At 43.7% G+C, this 17,998-nt stretch overlaps 1 protein-coding gene across 7 annotated transcripts in view; it reads left to right on the forward strand.

Annotated features, from left to right (window-relative positions):
• Positions 1-17,998, forward strand: part of TUT4 (terminal uridylyl transferase 4) — a 2,154,442-nt gene that overhangs the window by 1,686,048 nt on the left and 450,396 nt on the right. For all 7 annotated transcript variants that reach the window (XR_011291019.1, XM_069642184.1, XM_069642186.1 and 4 more), the window contains exon 27: positions 8,285-8,448. Coding sequence is in view for 6 of the 7 variants with exons in the window: in XM_069642184.1 (XP_069498285.1) it covers positions 8,285-8,448 (164 nt within the window). In the remaining variant the exon portion in view is untranslated. The remainder of the gene's footprint in view (positions 1-8,284; positions 8,449-17,998) is intronic.

The following is a 17,998-nucleotide window of genomic DNA, read 5'->3' on the forward strand; positions in this document are numbered from 1 at the left end:
TGTCGAGGAAAGAGGCGTTCCATGGCGACACGTCATTAGCTGGCGCACAGAGAATGTTGACACGAGAGACGTGCATCCTCATTGTGAAATGGGCCATACGGGTCTAGTGATGTCAGCTTCAAGGGCGGGGGATGTGGTTTAGTGCCGCAGGAGCACTTGAACTTAGAGCAATCGATCCACGGATCAGATTAGCACAAAATGGCCGTGCCCCGCTCGTTGATTTCGCACATGTAAAAGTACGGAAAACGAAGGTAAGGTGCCGAGGAAATGTTTTTACGATCGATCACCGTTTGCTTAAAACCACATATCCGAACGCTTGAACAATATTCCTTTAAGTACAGCAAACGTAAAAGTAGTCACTCATCAAGTATGTTACAGTAGACAGTCACCGGCCATCCATCCATTCTCCGTCAGACCTCTCTCCCAACTATTACCATGGCACACTCCTCTGGCCAGCAGATGGAAGTTTCTTGATGTAAGTGATGACTCTGTTTGCTACCACAGGGAAGTATAACAAGGTTATGTTAAAAAACAGAGTTTTCATATTTCAAAATGTATTTAATCAAACCAGTGAAGTCATGCATGATGTAAGTAGTGACGCAATCAGTGATGTTATCCGTGATGTCATGTATGATTTGACTAGTGGTGTCATCTGTGATGTCATCATTTTGGTCATTCACTGCCCAACAGTGGCCCCATAGTTAAGGTGGACTTGCTCAAAATGCAATTGCTGAATTTCAGGGGTTTTGTTGCGTTAAATCTGATCACCTTAACTCTCTCTTAACCACGTTTTATTTTTAACTGAATTTCAAAGGTTTTGTTGCTATATATTTTTCACGTTAAATCTGATCAGCTTAACTCTCTCCTAACTAAAAGTTGTTCCCTGAATTCCAAGGGTTTTGTTATAGTACAGTTTCTTCTGGGCCCATTAGCCATAGGCTTCGGCCGTGGCCACTGTACATGTTGTACCAATAGGTTTCATTGGGAACCACTTACCATTCCCTTGGGCACAGAGATCCATTACCCGCTGCCTAGGAGATGTGATCACTGCAGCTGTAAAATGATTTTTTTTCACCCACTCTCTCCCCATTCCCACAGGATTCCCTCGATAATAGTAACAAACCTACACATACAGCAGCATTGAATTACCCATGCCTGTGGGATTACCTTGGTATTCCCCTGATAATGTTAAATAATCCCAAACACCTCCCTGACCACACAGGCACTCACCAGGTGCCCCTGTCGTCTTTCCATGGTCCTCCCACTCACCTCAGTTGCTTTATTCCTCCCTGGTCCTTAACTGCTATAACTTTTTGGTTTGTGTGACATATTTTTGTTCTCTTAGGTGGACTTAATTGAAATGCAAGTGCTGAATTTCAGAGGTTTTGTGGCATTAAATCTAATCGCCTTAACACTCTCTTAACAAAATGGGTTTTCACTGAATTTCAAGCGTTTTCCTATACCTTAATTTCCTCAGAGCCCAATAGCCATGGCCGAACATGTTGCATAGTTTCTTGAGGTCTCACAAGCCATGGCCTTTGGCCCTGGCCTCTGTATATATTACACCAATATCTTTGTTACCAAACATCCATTGCCTCCTGCCCAGTAGTTCTAGGCACTGCAGATGTTAAACCTTTTTTTCAAACTCCTTATTCCTGTAATAATTTCACAGTAATCATTTCCAATAACTGAAATTCCTGCGGTAGAGTAGTGGTCTGCCGATTCCTGTGATAACGGTGGCAAATTGCTCAGAATTAAAAGTCTTTGAAGTCTTCACAGGCGCTCAACATGTGTCCCCCTTCTTTTTTCCAGGTCCCCTCACACCACTCAATTGCTTTTCCCCTCCTTAACACTCTCCACTTGCCCACTATCACTCATCGCTTTGTGTGACGCATATTTCTTTCTGAGCGGTCTTCCCCTGATAAACCAAACATTTTCTACTGGCAAACTGGCTTCCCAACCCACTCCCAAATCACCAACTACACATGGTGTCTTCTTTCCCACTCCCAACCTATGGCCTGATGTGATTTCTATTGCTATCGCGAGTTATATAGCGCTTACGGCCAGGCCATCAAAGCGTATATACACGTTTTAAAAAACATGGGTGCACCCCAAGGTCCCTGTCAAATATTTTAATAACTGCTGGATGGATTTACCCCAAACTAGTCAAGAAATGTATTTTATATATTTTTTATATATTTATATAGCGCCAAAGCCTGCAGGCATCTAGTTGCACAAGTCCATGCTTTGTGCCAAAGATGTTTCTTATTTGGTCCAAATCTTCCAACCAGTTACCACGCTGCGGCTGTTTCTCTATGGGAAAACGAATAGGAGTAGCCTGAAAACTGTTTTCTTTTTGTTTTTTTTCATTTAATCTTTTTATTGAATTTTCAAGCTACAGATATAGCGTTAGGTGTCATTCAGTTATGCGGATATAAGCAATTGGAGTCGAAACAAAAAAGAATAACAATAACAATAACTTATAACAAAAGAAGTTCGGGGGAATCGGAGGGAACCGGAGGGGGAACAGCAAGAGTACTTAGTGAGTTATGTTCGGGGGACTTCTAGGTCCATGCTCCGCACACAATGTTTGTAAGGTTGAGGTTAAAAAGATTGCGTAGGGCCGAGGGTAGCTTACTTCTGAGGGCTCTGGCTCGATAGATGGCCTGTTAGCGTTTCCTGCGGATGGTCGGCTGGCGATTCAGTTGTGCTTTGCTAGCTAGCAAAGGGTTGGAGGTCGTCTTGCCACTCCTGGGAATTGCTTCGCATAATCTGGGAAGGTGTCCCAGATATTACCCGTATATTATAGAACTTGCTTCTATTTGCCAAACGGAAGGCCGGTATTTTTTCTGCGACTGTAATGTCCCAGTACTTGTTCCACTACATGGGGACAGCTGGGCCCTCCGGGTGTTTCCATAGTCTTGCTATCGAGGTTTTTTGCTGCTGTAAGTAAGTGAGAATACAGTTCCGCTATGTAAGTAGTCATTGGGAGCTGGCCGTCACCCGTAGCTTCCACTAGGACTATGCCCAGGTCCCATGGGATTGATAGACCTGTCATCCGTCTGATTTGGTCTAATACTTCTTTCCAGAATTGTGCGGTCTTGGAACACGACCACAGGAGATGGAACAATGTCCTGTGTCTGGGCAACCTCTCCAGCAGTGCGATGGGATTGCTTTTGTTTAGGATCTTCGGTGTTAGATACCATAACCTACTTTGATTGCACCTTCTTTGTTAGTGACACATTTCAAGCTTTTGTGTACTCGTGCCCAGGTGCGGCTCCATTCTTCCATTCCTAGTTCTTTGCCAATGTCGTTTTCCCATTTCTGCATGTAGGCTACTTTTTTGCTGGGGTCTGTTTGGCCTAGCAGTTTATATAGGGTGAATATTTTGCCTGGGGGAGGGTGTGCTGTCAGAGTTCGCTTTAGTGGCGCTAACTCTCTAACCCCGTTCTTTTTTTTATCGTGTCGTGGCCTATCCAGTGCCTCCCCTGCGTATAGCGGAATCACTTGGAATTTAGTTTTACATGCTTCAAATGTTAGTGGGACACCATTCGAGAAGAAGTCTGCTATGCTCTTCAAACCTCCTTCTTTCCATCTGTCAAAGCGTGTGATTTCCGGGGTGAAGTCAAGGTTGTCCCAAATTGGGCAAGGGGGCCCACTCCGCCCGTGCAGTTCCATTGACGAGCCGCCTTTTTCCAGCACTCCACTGTTCTCCTGGTTGCTGTGAGAGGGCCAAAATTGGGAGGGTCTTGGGGCCTTGCTACGTGTGGCAGCGATTCTGGTGGGTACGGACTCCAATCTTCCTCCAGCTTTTTCCATCGGGGTGGGTTGGTGCTCAGTTTCCACGTGAAGGCCTGTGAAAGTTGTTTTGATAGGCAGTATCTTGCGATGTCCGGTACCCCCAGGCCACCCAACCCTGAGCAGCCCCTAAGCAGTATTCGTTTGGCTATCTGTGGTTTCTTCCCTCCCCAAACGTATTTCAGAATGTCTGCTTGTAGCTTCAGTAGGGCCTTATTTGGGATGGCTGTCGTGAGGGCCAGGCAGTAATAGATCAGTCTTGGGACGAAGTTCATCTTTAGTGCTGCGATTCTCCCCACCCATGACACCTCTTGTTTCTGCCAGCGAGTTAAATCTCTGCGAAGTTCTTTGAACAGTGGCGGGAAGTTCACTTTGTACGTTCTTTCAGTTTTATTTGGGCTCCGGACTCCCAGGTAGCTGATGTGGGTTTTCGCCTATTGGATGAGATATCTGTCCGCTAGAGTCTCCATGAGCATTCTCTGCATATTAATGCCTAGGGCTGTGGACTTTGGGAAGTTCACCCTGAATCCCGATTCTTCCCCAAATGCTTCTAGTTCTTGACGCAGAGCTCTCATGGAGGTTTCAGTCCGGGTTACCATTAATGGGGCGTCATCCGCATACAGAGCTGTTTTATAGGATTCCACCTTTACTTCCATTCCGTGTATTGATGGGTCCTGGCGGATTCAACAGGCAAACGGCTCCATGGAAAGCACGAATATGAGTGGTGATGGAGGGCACCCCTGCCGAGTGCCTCTCGTTATGGCAATTTTCGCTAGCGCTGTTTATTCTAAGTGATGTAGTGGGGTGTTGGTAATTAGCTAGGGTCCATTTTACAAATTTCGGGCTGAATTCAAAGTGGTTTAAAGTCTCCCTTACGTATCCCCAATCCAGCATGTCGAAGACTTTCTTTTTTTTAAATAAAACAATTTTGATTGGTTTTAACATAAGCACCATACAGTGGAACGCCAAACATGCATTCACATTATTGCACGTAAACACATTTCGTTTTTCTCCCCCCTCCCCTTTTGTCTCCCCCCTTCACGACCCTACCCAACACTTCAGCCTGCATCAACCTCTTCCTGTGGGAGTCACCTCATTTTCTGCTCCTGAAGGGTTATCCTCCTCCGAGCTTCCATGACCAGACCCAGATAGAGTTGCAACCAAGTGTTTCCAGGCTACCAGCGTGTCCGCTTCTTCCTCCCCACCTCTGTTTGCAGCCTCGTGCCACACCTTTGTTTCGGCATTTGCCCCTTTGTGGAGATCATGCCACCAGGCTTCCGCTTTCGCCCTTCTGTTTGCCTTCGAGCTCATTGCTATTCTACGTTTAGAAAGTATGTACGCTAAGTCATTAAGCTTGCTCACATGTTTGAGTTAACTCGTCCTAGGGAACCCCCACTAACATACCTGCCCACAGGGAGTCCAACATTATCTCTTTTTCTGCCAAGAGGTGCGCCACCTCCCTCCAGAATCCCCTTATTTCAGGGCATGCACAACACATATGCACCATTCCTGCATTCACCTCTACACATTTTGGGCATGTCTGTGCTCCAGCATTTTTAAACTTGGCTATCTTCTTAGGGGTCATGTACACTCTGTGGGTAACAAACAACTGAATCTGTTGCAGCCTCTCATTTCTGGATCTTTTTTGTGGTAACCTTGCACCCTGATCCAGCAGGTCGAACACTTTATGCGCGTCGAGTGAGAGGACTTTCAATTCCGTTCCAGCCCTGTTTGCCGATTCTGTTATGTTTAGGGTGCGCCTAGTATTGTCCTGTGTGCTACGCCCCGGTATAAATCCTGTTTGATTTGGATCGATTAGGTCTGGGAGAATAAGCGCTAGTCTGCGTGTGTGAATATTTGAGAAAACGTTGGCGTCATTGTTCATTAGGGTGATTAGTCTGTATGACGCACAGTGTTCCAAGTTTTTCCCGGGCTTTGGTATCAGTACTGTTAGGGATTCTTCCATTGACAGGGGGATGTTGCCTGAAGAAAGGAATGAATTATATAAGGTTGCCATGTGGGGGGCTAAGATATGAGCAAATTACTTCTAGTATTGGGTTGTCAGCCCATCGGGGCCCGGGGCTGTGTTCTTCAGGGAGCGAATAGTTTCCGCACCTTTTCCTTCGAGATGGGGAGCTCTAGGGATTCCATTTGGGAATGTGAGTTTCCTTTTTTGGCCGTGGATAGGTACTGGAGCTGAGCTGCTTTGCTTGTTGGGGCACCGGACATGATATCTCTGTGGTAGTCTGTCATTATTCCCACTTTCCGTGATTCTGCATAGTGGAGCTAACCGTTGGGGCTTAGGAGGCTGTGGATATTGTTCTGTGTGTGCAGTTTCTTAAGTTTGTGCACCAGCAGATGATTTGCCTTGTTGCTATTTAGGTAATAATACTGTTTTGTGTATACGAGGGCTCTGGCCGATAGTTCCGCTAAATGCATCTCCAGAGCTGCCTTTGCCTTTTTGGGCTCACTGCCTGCTTTTGTGTCTCTTAACACTTACTTCCAGATCTGCAACCTTCTCTTCCAGCTTGGATTGTTGCAGTTGGTTTCTTCATCTATGCGCTGCCTGCAGTTGATTGCTATTCTGCTGATTACATGCTTCATCGCATTCCAGACGGTTGCCTCTGGGGTATCCTTCGCTCTGTTTTCCTTAAAATAGTTTGTAAGTGATTCCTATAGCTCCGTGCTGGTTGCAGTGTCTGTCAGGATGTGGTCTTGCAGTTTCCAGAATCTTTGTGGGGGATCTGGCAGTCCCTGCAGGCGCGCGATTACTGGAGCGTGGTCTGATATTATCCTGTGTCCAAATTGTATATCTTCAATAGATGGGAAGAGGGCGTTGGATGCTAGCAGTAGGTCTATTCTAGAGAATCCTTTATGGACATGCAAGTAGAATGTGTAGTCTCTTAGCCCTTTGTTGGCAAGGCCCCAGATGGAAAACTGTGTTTTTAATGATTTATTAATGTAATTTTTCATTTTCTGATGAATTGTTCAAAAATGGCGGCGGGCTCTGACTAACTTTTTTTTCGGAAAAAATTTCATCCAAATCCATCCAGCAAGTCGTGGCTTATTAACCTCGCTTAGCCTCTCTGTTATAAAAAGCACCAAGGCTGATATGAAGGTTTTAAGGAGCAGGGGGCACCCCCTTCTTTGTCGAATATTTAAAAAAAACAGACTAGAAATTTAAGCCCAGCGGTTTTCACAATACGGCTGAACTTTTTCTATATGGGAAAATGAATGGGCTGAAAACTGAAAATGTGGTTTGTTTTCTTGATTACTTTTTCATTTTATGACGTTTTGTTTCTAAATTTTGTAGTTGAGTGGGGGGGTGGGGTCCTTGACAAACCTTTGTTTTTGAATATTTCATCCAAATCCAGCCAGCAGGTGAAAGGTTATTAGCAATACAATTCTGGGCAAAAATGACTGCTATTTCAATTCGGAAATGCCTCCGGGCTACAAAGTACCATGGGAAAAACACAGCTATCATTTCTCTGTCAAATATTTTAACAACTACTGGATGGAATAACCCCAGACCCATCCTGGGAAAAGAGTCAATGCTTTGTGCCCAAGTTGTTTTTCGTACCTATTACAATTCCGTCCAGCGGTCTGTGCTGTGCACTGAGCAGAAATGTGAACATTTTTCTCTATGGGAAAATGAATGAGTGTAGGCTGAAATTCAGCGTCATTTTGCTTTCTTGATAACTTTCATTTTTTAACCAATCTTTCCCAAAATGTATAGTCTTCGTGCGGCAAAGGACAAACTTTTTGTTTGCAAAATATCAGCAAAATCCACTATGCAAGTCAAAGGTTATTGGCAATTCAATTTTCTGGTTTTCTGTGGAACTTGATACTCACCTTAACTATAGTGTGGCGAACACTTGTGTGTGTGTGTGTGTGTGTGTGTGTGTACGTGTACAAATGCACACACACGCTATCACGGCCGCACAATGCGTCTCAGTGACAGTTGAAAATGGTAATGGTTCCAGTTTTGTCAAAGGTGAATTTCATAGATGAGGATTCATTGTATCCATCAGTAAGAGAACATTTGTGAGGGTAAGAAATGTGTTCTGCTGTGACACTATTGCAACACGCGTTGTTGGAAAAACCAGATGAAAGCCAAGTATTTTCTACAAAGGTAATTTGGAGTTGTAAATCTAAATATAGTGATTATCCAGCTAGCACAGTTAAATGTATGTTATTGGGAACAAAGTGTAGGGAGTGAGATCAGTTTAAGAACAACCTAAGGTAGATTCAATAGGGTGATTTGTCTTAGCTCTCTGTGTACATGAAGAAAATTGAGAATTAGTTTCTCGTGGGTGGAAATAAAGGAAGCATGGTTCATTTTATTTTGTATTTTCCATTTCTGAATTATTTCCTCTACCATCTGTTTAAAAAAAACAAGATTGAAAGTGTCATGGTACAAGTTGAAATATTTTTCACTATAGTGTGATAGAAAATACTTAAGTAAATTTTCAATTTGCACATGCAGGATTAAAAAGAAAGAGAATGAGAAAGATGATGACAAAGATGTCAAAGAAGAGGATCGAGAGCCCAGAGAAAAGAGATGTTTCACATGTGGAGATGTTGGCCATGTACGGAGAGATTGTCCAGAAAACAAACAAGTCAGACAGAGGAACAATGGCAACATACTAGGTAACATTTTGATTTTTCTAAATAGATTGAATACATTGCTGGTGTCTCTGTTTAGAGAAATTTATAATGGCATTGTACTGAACATTTCAAAGTAGAAAGCTCAAGCTCTTTCAACTTTGCCTGTATATTACAAGTACTTTTCTCGAGCATTATAAAGACTCGCCCCAGATTAATGTGTTAGGAGAATGCTTATTCACAAATATGGAATCTTTCACCAGAAAATAGGACCAGCTCGGAGCACTTCTTTCAACTCTGTTAAGAACAGTACATTTTTCAGGCTCTTTAACATGTCACTTGAATGGGATTATGGTGTTTCGCAGTGACAATGAAGATTGTAAATATTCAGACGTCACTGGTTCTCTCGGCTGTACAGCCTGTGCCAGTCACCACAGACACTTAGCCTATATGTTGCTTCCTAAGAGCAACAAAGTAGTTAATTGTGAAAGAATAATATGCATGGATATTGTTTGTGAAGTGGACATATGGTGATCAGTATGTAAGAGGGCTTACAACTAGTTGAAGCCTTTATGCTGGGGCAGGGTGATATGTGCAGTAACATAAAGGGAACACTTGTCTTGAAGAGAGGGTGAGAAGTGGCAGTACTAGATATTTCTAAACCAATGAAGTTCCAGTTGCCCCTTTGATAATTTTCACCAGAGGCGATTCTCCCCTCCATCGACATAATATATGAAAGCTTTCCATGGCCTTCGGATGAAGGCCGTAATAAAAAGAAGATAGGGGTTTGGTGGGTGTGGGGTAGCTTGTGGGCAGCAAGAACATGAGTGGTTCATGCACAGTTACATCTTTGCAGAGTACATTTTGGAGTCAACTGGCAATGATTAATTGCGGGTGTATGACCATTTCCTTATGCAGCAGCTCGGTTGGATGAAATCCTGCAGCAGAGATGTCGGGCCTGGGAAGAGAGGAGCTACTAAAGGTTGTGGAAAAAGGTTAAAAAACAATGTGTACTGTTGTTAGATTAGCATGTCACAGGCAGACCAATTTGTGCAATTTGACCAATTTGTCCAATGTCACAGGGACATGAGACAACTTTGAAGACTTTAACATGCCTTTAAAATAGATGTTCCCAGCCCCAGCCTGCCTCCTCCCCCTCCACCCATGTGCCCTGTATTAAGGACGACATGTTCACGCAGGAAGAGTAACAGTAGGACATTTATTACTTTTGACAGTTTTCTTCTCAGTTACAGTGTAAGCAGACCCAACCTGCCATTTCACCAGAGCCTGCTTCTTACTTTCAAATTATAACCTCTACCAACAGCTGTACAAAGTTCCGTTGCAGATTGGAATGGATAGTGCTGTCCAATGCAGAGGCTTGGAATCATACAGAATTGTAATGCTAAATACTATCACTATTCACCTGATATACAGGCCCCCTGGTCCATCAGGATCTTGTGAAGAAGATATTTCTGCTAATGCGGTGGACAACATCAAACTCACAGCGCAAATCATGATCCTATGTGATTTTAACTTTGGTCACAATGATCCTAAAGACCCACCCACCCGCCGCGTGTGTAGCTAATGTTTGATCAGAACATGGCTTCTCACAAACAATTGCCCAACCTACCAATGAGAAAGGTAGGACACTCGATTGGGTAGCGGATCTAAACTGCAACATTACAATAAGAGTCCACACCTTTATTATGGACTGACCACCACATCCTAGCCTTTGAGCTCAACATCAACAATCTAGAGTTGATAAAAAGCATAGTTGCACCACCTTGCCTCACCAGAAACAAACGTAATATCACAGCAGAGGCTATCATCCCCCTAGTATTGCCTACAATCAATCCCTTACCTCCTATGCATGACCCGAATCTGATAGTAGATGGGTATAATGAACCCATGACCAACACCATTGATATAATAGCGCCACTAAAACTGCGAAGCAGGAAACCTAGAGCACGTTAGAACTCCTGGTTCACCCTTGAACTCAAACTTCTATGCACAGAAAAGAGGAAATTGGAAACACTCTGGAAGAACACTCCTTCCGCTGAAACCTAAACTAGCAACTACTACAGCCACCTACAAAAGTGAGATCATCCGTACCAAAAAAGAAACATTCAATGACAGAATTAACCAAGCAAGCTCCAGTTCCAAAGAACTGTTCAACATCCTAAGAGAGCTGGAAAATCCTTACCCCCCTGCAGACACCTGCATTAAGGATAAACCATGGTGCACCAGCATCCGAAATGCGCTTACTAACAAAATCACTGGTCTACAAACTATAATTGCCAACAAACGGCACCAATTAACCCCCGGTAATCAAAGCAGTCCCATTACACCAGCCCCTATAAACTCCATTTCAGGCTTTACATTTTACAATGGATCAGTTCCCGAGGTACAAAAAATCATAGCTTCCTTGAAAACCTCTAATTGCAAGGCAGATAGTTGCCCAGCACAAATTATAAAAGATGCGGCTAGAGATTTAGCCCCTTTTATCACCAAACGAATCAACTCTTCATTCTCCAGCAACTCTGTACCATGCAACCTAAAGGAATCATGGGTGCTCCCCTTACTCAAGAAACAAACACTAGATCCATCCATACCAACAAACTATAGACCAATCACCACGGTCCCTATTCTTTTAAAAATATTAGACAGGGTTGCATACTTGCAAACCCAAGACTATCTTGAGACTAACAAATTACTTTGATCACGACAATCTGGCTTCAGACCGCAACATGGAACGGAAACAGCCCTTGTTGACCTCAAAAGCCAGATTGCCAAACTAAAAGATAAATGTTGAGTGGCCATCCTACTTCTTGGCTTATCGGCGGCCTTCGATTTGGTCGACCATATGGTACTTTGTGACCATCTCCATCAGCAGCTCACTTTTCAAGTTCAGCTATCACATGGATCCAATCATTCCTTAACAGGACCATGCATGTCTTCTAACCCACAGCAGCTGCTGACCCCATTTCCATCACTTGCAGCGTGCCACAAGGCTCATGTGTCTCGCCCAATTTGTATAATATTTTTACAAAGCCACTATTGGATAAGCTGGATCGCATGGGTGTCACGTACACACAAACTATGCTGACGACACCCAGATACTCCTACCTTTATCTGGCTCCTACGACACTGACGTATCACTGTTAGGGAGAATTCTCTCTTTAGGCTGAATTTCCTAACCTAGTGAGTCCCCCAGCAGCTTTGCTGGATTTCTGGAGTTTGTTTTTTTCCTCCTGCGAAGAGTGAGACTCTTTTTCTCCCACTCTTGGACATGATTTATGGTGTTCCTTTGACTGCTTATGTGTTTTATGGGCTATGGGGTCCTTTACTCCATAGGGTCTCGTGCGTTTTTGCTATGTGTGTTACACAGCACCCTCCGTGCAGTAACACAGGGGTGTCATAGTGACACCCCACCATAGACTCCATACCCTGGGACTGACTACTGTCTCCCAGGGCATGTAAAGACACCATTGGCTTTACTAGCCCCAAATTATTAACAGAAACCAGTACAAACCATCATATTGTGGACGTACTGGTCGGGGCAATTCGATTGCCCCGGGGTATGCTAGTCGTGGGGGCACGTCTCCGTCCCCGCTGATCAAGTTTTGGCTGGTGGCAGTGGAAACTACTTTTTATATTCGACCGGAAATATTTTCCTATGGGATTTTCCCATTGTTCGAGGCTACCAACTTTAATTATTTAATTCTCATAGCCTCGAACATACCGCCGGTTTATTTAATTAATATTAATTCTCCGGTTGGTATTTTTTGCCAAGACTCGGTTCTAAAATGGCATTTGTGTTCTCTTCTGTGACTCCAACCCAAGTCCAGCCCTTTGTTCCACTTTTTGGTGGGCTTCTCCACAGAAGCCTCCAAAAGTGGTGCCACTCTGTCTGGGTACCACAGGGGGTGTGGGAGGGGGTTTAGGCACCCTGGACTGAGTTACCTTGGTAACTCAAGTCGCACTCTTGTGTGATTGGCCCAAGTGGTGAGCCGACCGGCTCACCACTTAGCATGTTTGATTGACATCTAGGCTGAGTGAATGGGGGTGTGCTGCATAAAAGCAGGGCTTTTGGGACTGGAACTTCAGAAGTCGCCACAGGACCTGAGAATCCGACGAGGGAGAAGCTGAGCCGACCTACCACAACGACACCACCGGTGGAGCCCTGCAGAACTGACTCACCACTTCCCGACGACAGAGAAGATCTCCCTGCTGGAGAGGCTTCTTCCCCTGACTGGTGGGCACAACCAGTTTACCTTCTTTTCTTCGCACTCCAGACCGGTTTGTGGTCAAACTGCCCGTGCCAAGCACCCCGGCGGCCGGATAGACACTCACCACTGAACCGCAAATCAACAGACCGCTCCTTGTACCTGAGAAACTCTGCGGCTGGTTTCTTCAACAGACTCCTGTCTTCCTCCACGACGAGATCCTCTCTTCCCCCGGACGAAGCACTGACTTGCATCCGCTGCCAGGAACAACTGCCCCTGCTGGAGTGTTCTCACCACTTTAAGGTACCGTGTCCGCCAGGCCTCCCTTTCTAAAGATTGCTACAAGGTAATAACTCCTTAACCTTCTGGACTGGGCTGGCCGCCTTGACCCTCTAACTGGTCCCTTTCTTTGGTCCAACTCCTTTTTGAACCATTACAAGACTTTTTGTGCACTGCAACCGTGTGACCTTGGACACATTTCGTTTAGATCCTCTTAAAGCGGATCCAGCCTATTGACTCTGAATTCACGGTTTTACCTTGCCTTCCTCTCTTATGTTCTTGTTAAAGTGTTGGGATCTGTTTCAACTTGTTCTCTGCTTTTCTCTCCCTTTTTAAAACGAACTATTAGAGTGCCATCTACGTTAAGCGCTCACCGCTGTCTGAAAATAAGTGGTGCTTTACTTAAGACTTGTCTAATATTCTTTTAAGGGAGTGTATATCTTTTGGTGACCGTGTTTTTGAATTGCTTACTATTAGTGCCTGTGTGTTTTTATAGATGTGGTTTTAAATAAATAATTATATCTCTTTTACACCAAGCCCTGGTCAGTGATTACTTGTTCTACTGTGTGCTCTTGACCTATTGTGAATACTCTGTATACTGCCTAACTCTTCTTGAGGGAAATCGGACTTCTCAGCCATAGCTACCAAGTGAATCTGTGTGGTACAGACTGCTACCAAGTGGGTTTACTGCCAAACACCTGTAGTCTTAAATCTTTTGCAGTGGTCCCAGAGGGAACTGCACAGGTTTCTGCCTAACAATCACGGATTAATGAAATCTATACCATCCTTCAGGCATGGATGGCCCTCAATGGCCTCTGCTTGAATGATAACACCGAGATCTTACTGGTCAGATCACATTCTAACTTACAGAAACTCAGCCCAAATTATAGTAGCATCTGTATAGACGGGAACAACATACCCATTGCCAAAGATGTAAAAACCTTAGGCTTTTACTTCGATGCAAACTCCACTCTAACTAAACATGTAAATATGACTGACTCAGCCACTCCATATACTGGCAAGCTGGTCAGGGCGTGTAGACCTTAATTGTCGCCCAACAGTTGTCTCATATTAGCCAGAGCACTTATACAATCCAAACTGGACTACTGTAACGGTCTCTATTTAGGCGCTAACAAATCCATCTTGAACAAACTACAGATTCTTCAAAATAATGCTCTTAGAGCCGTCTTAAATATACCTAGAAGAGAGCACATTTCATCAACCATAAAACTTTGCAAATGGCTTTCCATACAAGACGAAATCAACCTGAAAACTCTCTCTCATCCATAAAGCTTTGAACCACCGAGCCCCTCCTTACCTCACTGACAAATTCACTTTGAGATCTTCCACCCGCATTACAAGATCCTCTAACACATCCTGCCTACTGGTACCGAGATATAACCTTAAAAGAGCAGGTGGCTCCAGTTTCCCGGTACTGGCCGCTCAACTATGGAATACACTTCCACAAGACATACAAACTATCCAAGTCTTCAATACATTTAGAAGCTGTGCCATCACCTGGCTACTAAATGAAAACTAAATGTATCTACTGATCGTAGCCTCAGCATCTAATTTACCTATACTTACCACTGATCATAGCTGACTGCACCTTTACCTCAGCCACTTACCTTATGCCCTATGTACTATTTTGTATGACCTGTGTCTAGTAACATATATCTTCATGTATGATTTGGTATGATTCAAATTAAGCTACATCTGTACCTTTTCTAATTACTGTAATATGTGTTCAGTGTTCTATATACTTGTCTAAAGAACTATATCCTATAACCATTATCCTGTAACCTGTACCATTATCCTGTAACCTAATCTTATCCTCCATCTCCCATATACCTTTGGGTCAGTCGCGCTTTATAAATAAAATAAACAAACAAATAAACATAACAGTATTTACATGTATTTACGTTTGCCTGATACAACAAACGACCTTCCCTCTATTGAATAGCATGCTTAAATGGCATTCTAGAAGACCTTCCTTTAGGATTTCATACCTATTCTGCATTTTGCCACTCCTTCCTTGCTCCACTTCTCACCATTGCACAGAAGCACTGTGTTTCCAAGATCTTTCACTACCCAGAGCGGACTTCAATACTTTATATATCCTTTCTGTACACTCCTCCCACTCTTCACCACTACACCTTCTCGCATCAACCACTCTCTCTCAGAGATTTTCTCATCATCTCTTTTTTTATTGTATTTGTTCACATATCGCCCTCTCTCGTGCAACCTCTTAAGACGCCAAGCCAAGATCACAACCAAATTTCCCCATCCAACCTGGCTTCAATCTCGTATTTGGTAATCTCCTTCTTGATGCCCCAAACAGGGAAACTCTGGTAACCTAATGGGGTGCACTCCTACATAGCATGACCCTCTCCATCACTGCTCGAGACCAATCCCCACCTGTCACTATTCGTATCACTTCCATCAGTGTCCTATTAAATCTCGCCACTGTTGCATTTCCTTTGGGATTATATAATGCTGTTGTGGTATGCTCCACACCATTCTCTTAAAAAAATTCTTCCATTTCTCTATACACAAATTGTGGTCCATTATCTGACACCACCTTCCTCTGAAAATCTTCCCTCCAAAACACTACTTCCAGAAAACTCACTACCTTGCACTCACTTATGTCCTTTACCACGTACACATCTGGTCATTTTGTCAACAGGTCCATCACCACAATTACGTAAGTGCTCTGTTGTCGTCTTGCTGATATCGGACCCAAAATGTCTTCAGCAACCACATCCCACACAGAATTGGGCGATTCAATCACGTTCGTAGGTGGCGTCCTTGCAACAAGAACCTTATAATTATTTTTACAACTCTCACATTCTTAAAAAAAAATCCTCCACCTCAATGTCCAAACCAGGCCACCAGAAATCCTGCTGAATCAAACCCTTCGTATTACACACACCTAGGTGCCCCTCATGGGCTATGCCAAGTACTGCTCCCCTCATTCCTTCCGGTACCACCATCTTATCTCTTCGAGTCAAAATCCCTTTCTCTACACTCAATTCATGTTTTACTCTCCTATATCCTTTCAATTCTTCATCCACATCTTCTTTCGGCCCTCCCTCCTGCACATATCTAACCACTGTGCCGTACAGTTTATCTCTCTCACAATGTTCTCTCCATTCCCTTTCTGCCACTCTGAAATTGCCAAACACCTCTCCATCCTCCTCACTCCCCTTTCATTCTCCATCCTCCACAGCATTTCAAGACAACACATCTGCTATCACATTGAGTTCTCCCTTCACATATCTCACTTGCATATCCAAACCCTGCATTTCGCTGATCCATCTGGCAATTCTCCTAGATATACCATCAAATCCTTTCCTATTGAAAACACCAACAAGGGGCTTATGGTCCATCACTAGTACACATTTTCTCCCCCACAAAAACTGTTTGAATTTTTCCACTCCCCACAAACAAGCTAATGCCTCCCGTTGTATAGCGGAGTACCTCCGTTCCATGTCCTTCAACGCCCTTGACGCAAATGCTACAGTTTCCAAATCTCAACCCTTTTGCTGCATCAGCACACACCTCAACCCATTCACAAAGGCATCTGTAACGACTTCACATCCCAATCCTCTTTAAATCCTTTTTATATGGGTGCTTTTATCAAACAATTGCTTATGTCGTCAAACTCCCTTTCACACACCTCATACCAGACATACCTTAACCCTTTCTTTACCAACATTCTCATTGTTTTAGTCCTTTCTGCCAGGTTTTTAACATATGTACCATAATACTCCATAATGCCTAAATATGACGAGAACTCCTTTTGTCTTTTGGGGATCTCATCATTTTGATTGCCTACACAGTAGACACCTTTATTCACTCAGCAGATAACTCATGGCCCAAATAATGAACATTTTTTACTCTATACTTGCATTTCTCTATTGATATAGTCAAATTAGCTTCATCCATTCTTCCCAACACACTCTTCAAACGCTCATCATGTTCTTCTACGTCTTTTCCCCGCACTAGAATGTCATCTTGATGGCAACGCGCACCTTTTATTCCCCTGGATGCAGTGATCAATCCTAACGGCATTCTCCTGCACCTGTACAAACCAAAAGGCGTTATGAATGCTGTGAGGTCCATAGAAGATGGATGTAACTTCATCTGATGGTTCGCTGCCTTCAGATCTAGCATTGAAAACACCCTTCCCCCATCAATTTCTGATAAGACTATCAATCTTTGGCAATGGAAAGCTAGCAGGTAACACACTCTTATTTAACAGCCTCATGTCAATACATAGTCTGACACTAGCATTAGGTTTGCGCACTGCCGCTATGGGGCTTATCCACTTTGCTGCTTCTTCAATGATCCCTTTGCCTAAAATTAATTCAGTTCCTTTTCAACATCCGCACGTAGAGCCAGAGGTATAGTGCGTGCCTTTGATCTGACTGGCGTGGCACCTGGTTTAATCTTTATTAAATGTACAAACCCTTACAGACAACAGGTTTTCTCTCAAACACTTTAGGAAACCATCTTGTGATGTCATTTCTTTCCTCCTCCACCAACTCTATTTTTCCTGAGTTTTTTCGTATGACCATCACTTGTACTGGGTGACCCGGATCTAGTCTCAGTTCCAAATCAGCTTGTTCCCAATAGCAGGTTCCACAATAGCAGGTTCCCTCCTTTTGCGGTGACCCTCACCATTCCTTGTTCACAACCTTCACCATACTTGAAATGTGCCCCAAACTCCCCTACAACCTCTATCGATATCCCTCCATAAGCATGCGCTCTCATGGTGGGTTCTTGTAGTTCACATGAGTTAAACTTTTCTCTCCAGGTGTTGGGGAGAATTCTCTTAAGGCTAATTTCCCAAACCTAGTGAGTCCCCCAGCAGCTTTGCTGGATTTTTGGGGTTTGTTTTGTTCTCCTGCTAAGAGTGAGACTCTTTTACTCCCACTCTTAGACATGATTTGAGATATGTCTCTGACTATTTTTGTGATTTTGGGCTATGGGGTCTTTTACTCCATAGGGTATCATCTGTTTTTTGTGTATGTGTTACACAGCACCCTCAGTGCAGTAACACAGGGGTGTCATAGTGACCCACAAAC

The sequence above is a fragment of the Ambystoma mexicanum genome, chromosome 1q, assembly GCF_040938575.1.
Source record: "Ambystoma mexicanum isolate Mex_15411 chromosome 1q, UKY_AmexF1_1, whole genome shotgun sequence".
In the NCBI taxonomy this organism is placed as follows: Eukaryota; Metazoa; Chordata; class Amphibia; order Caudata; family Ambystomatidae; genus Ambystoma; species Ambystoma mexicanum.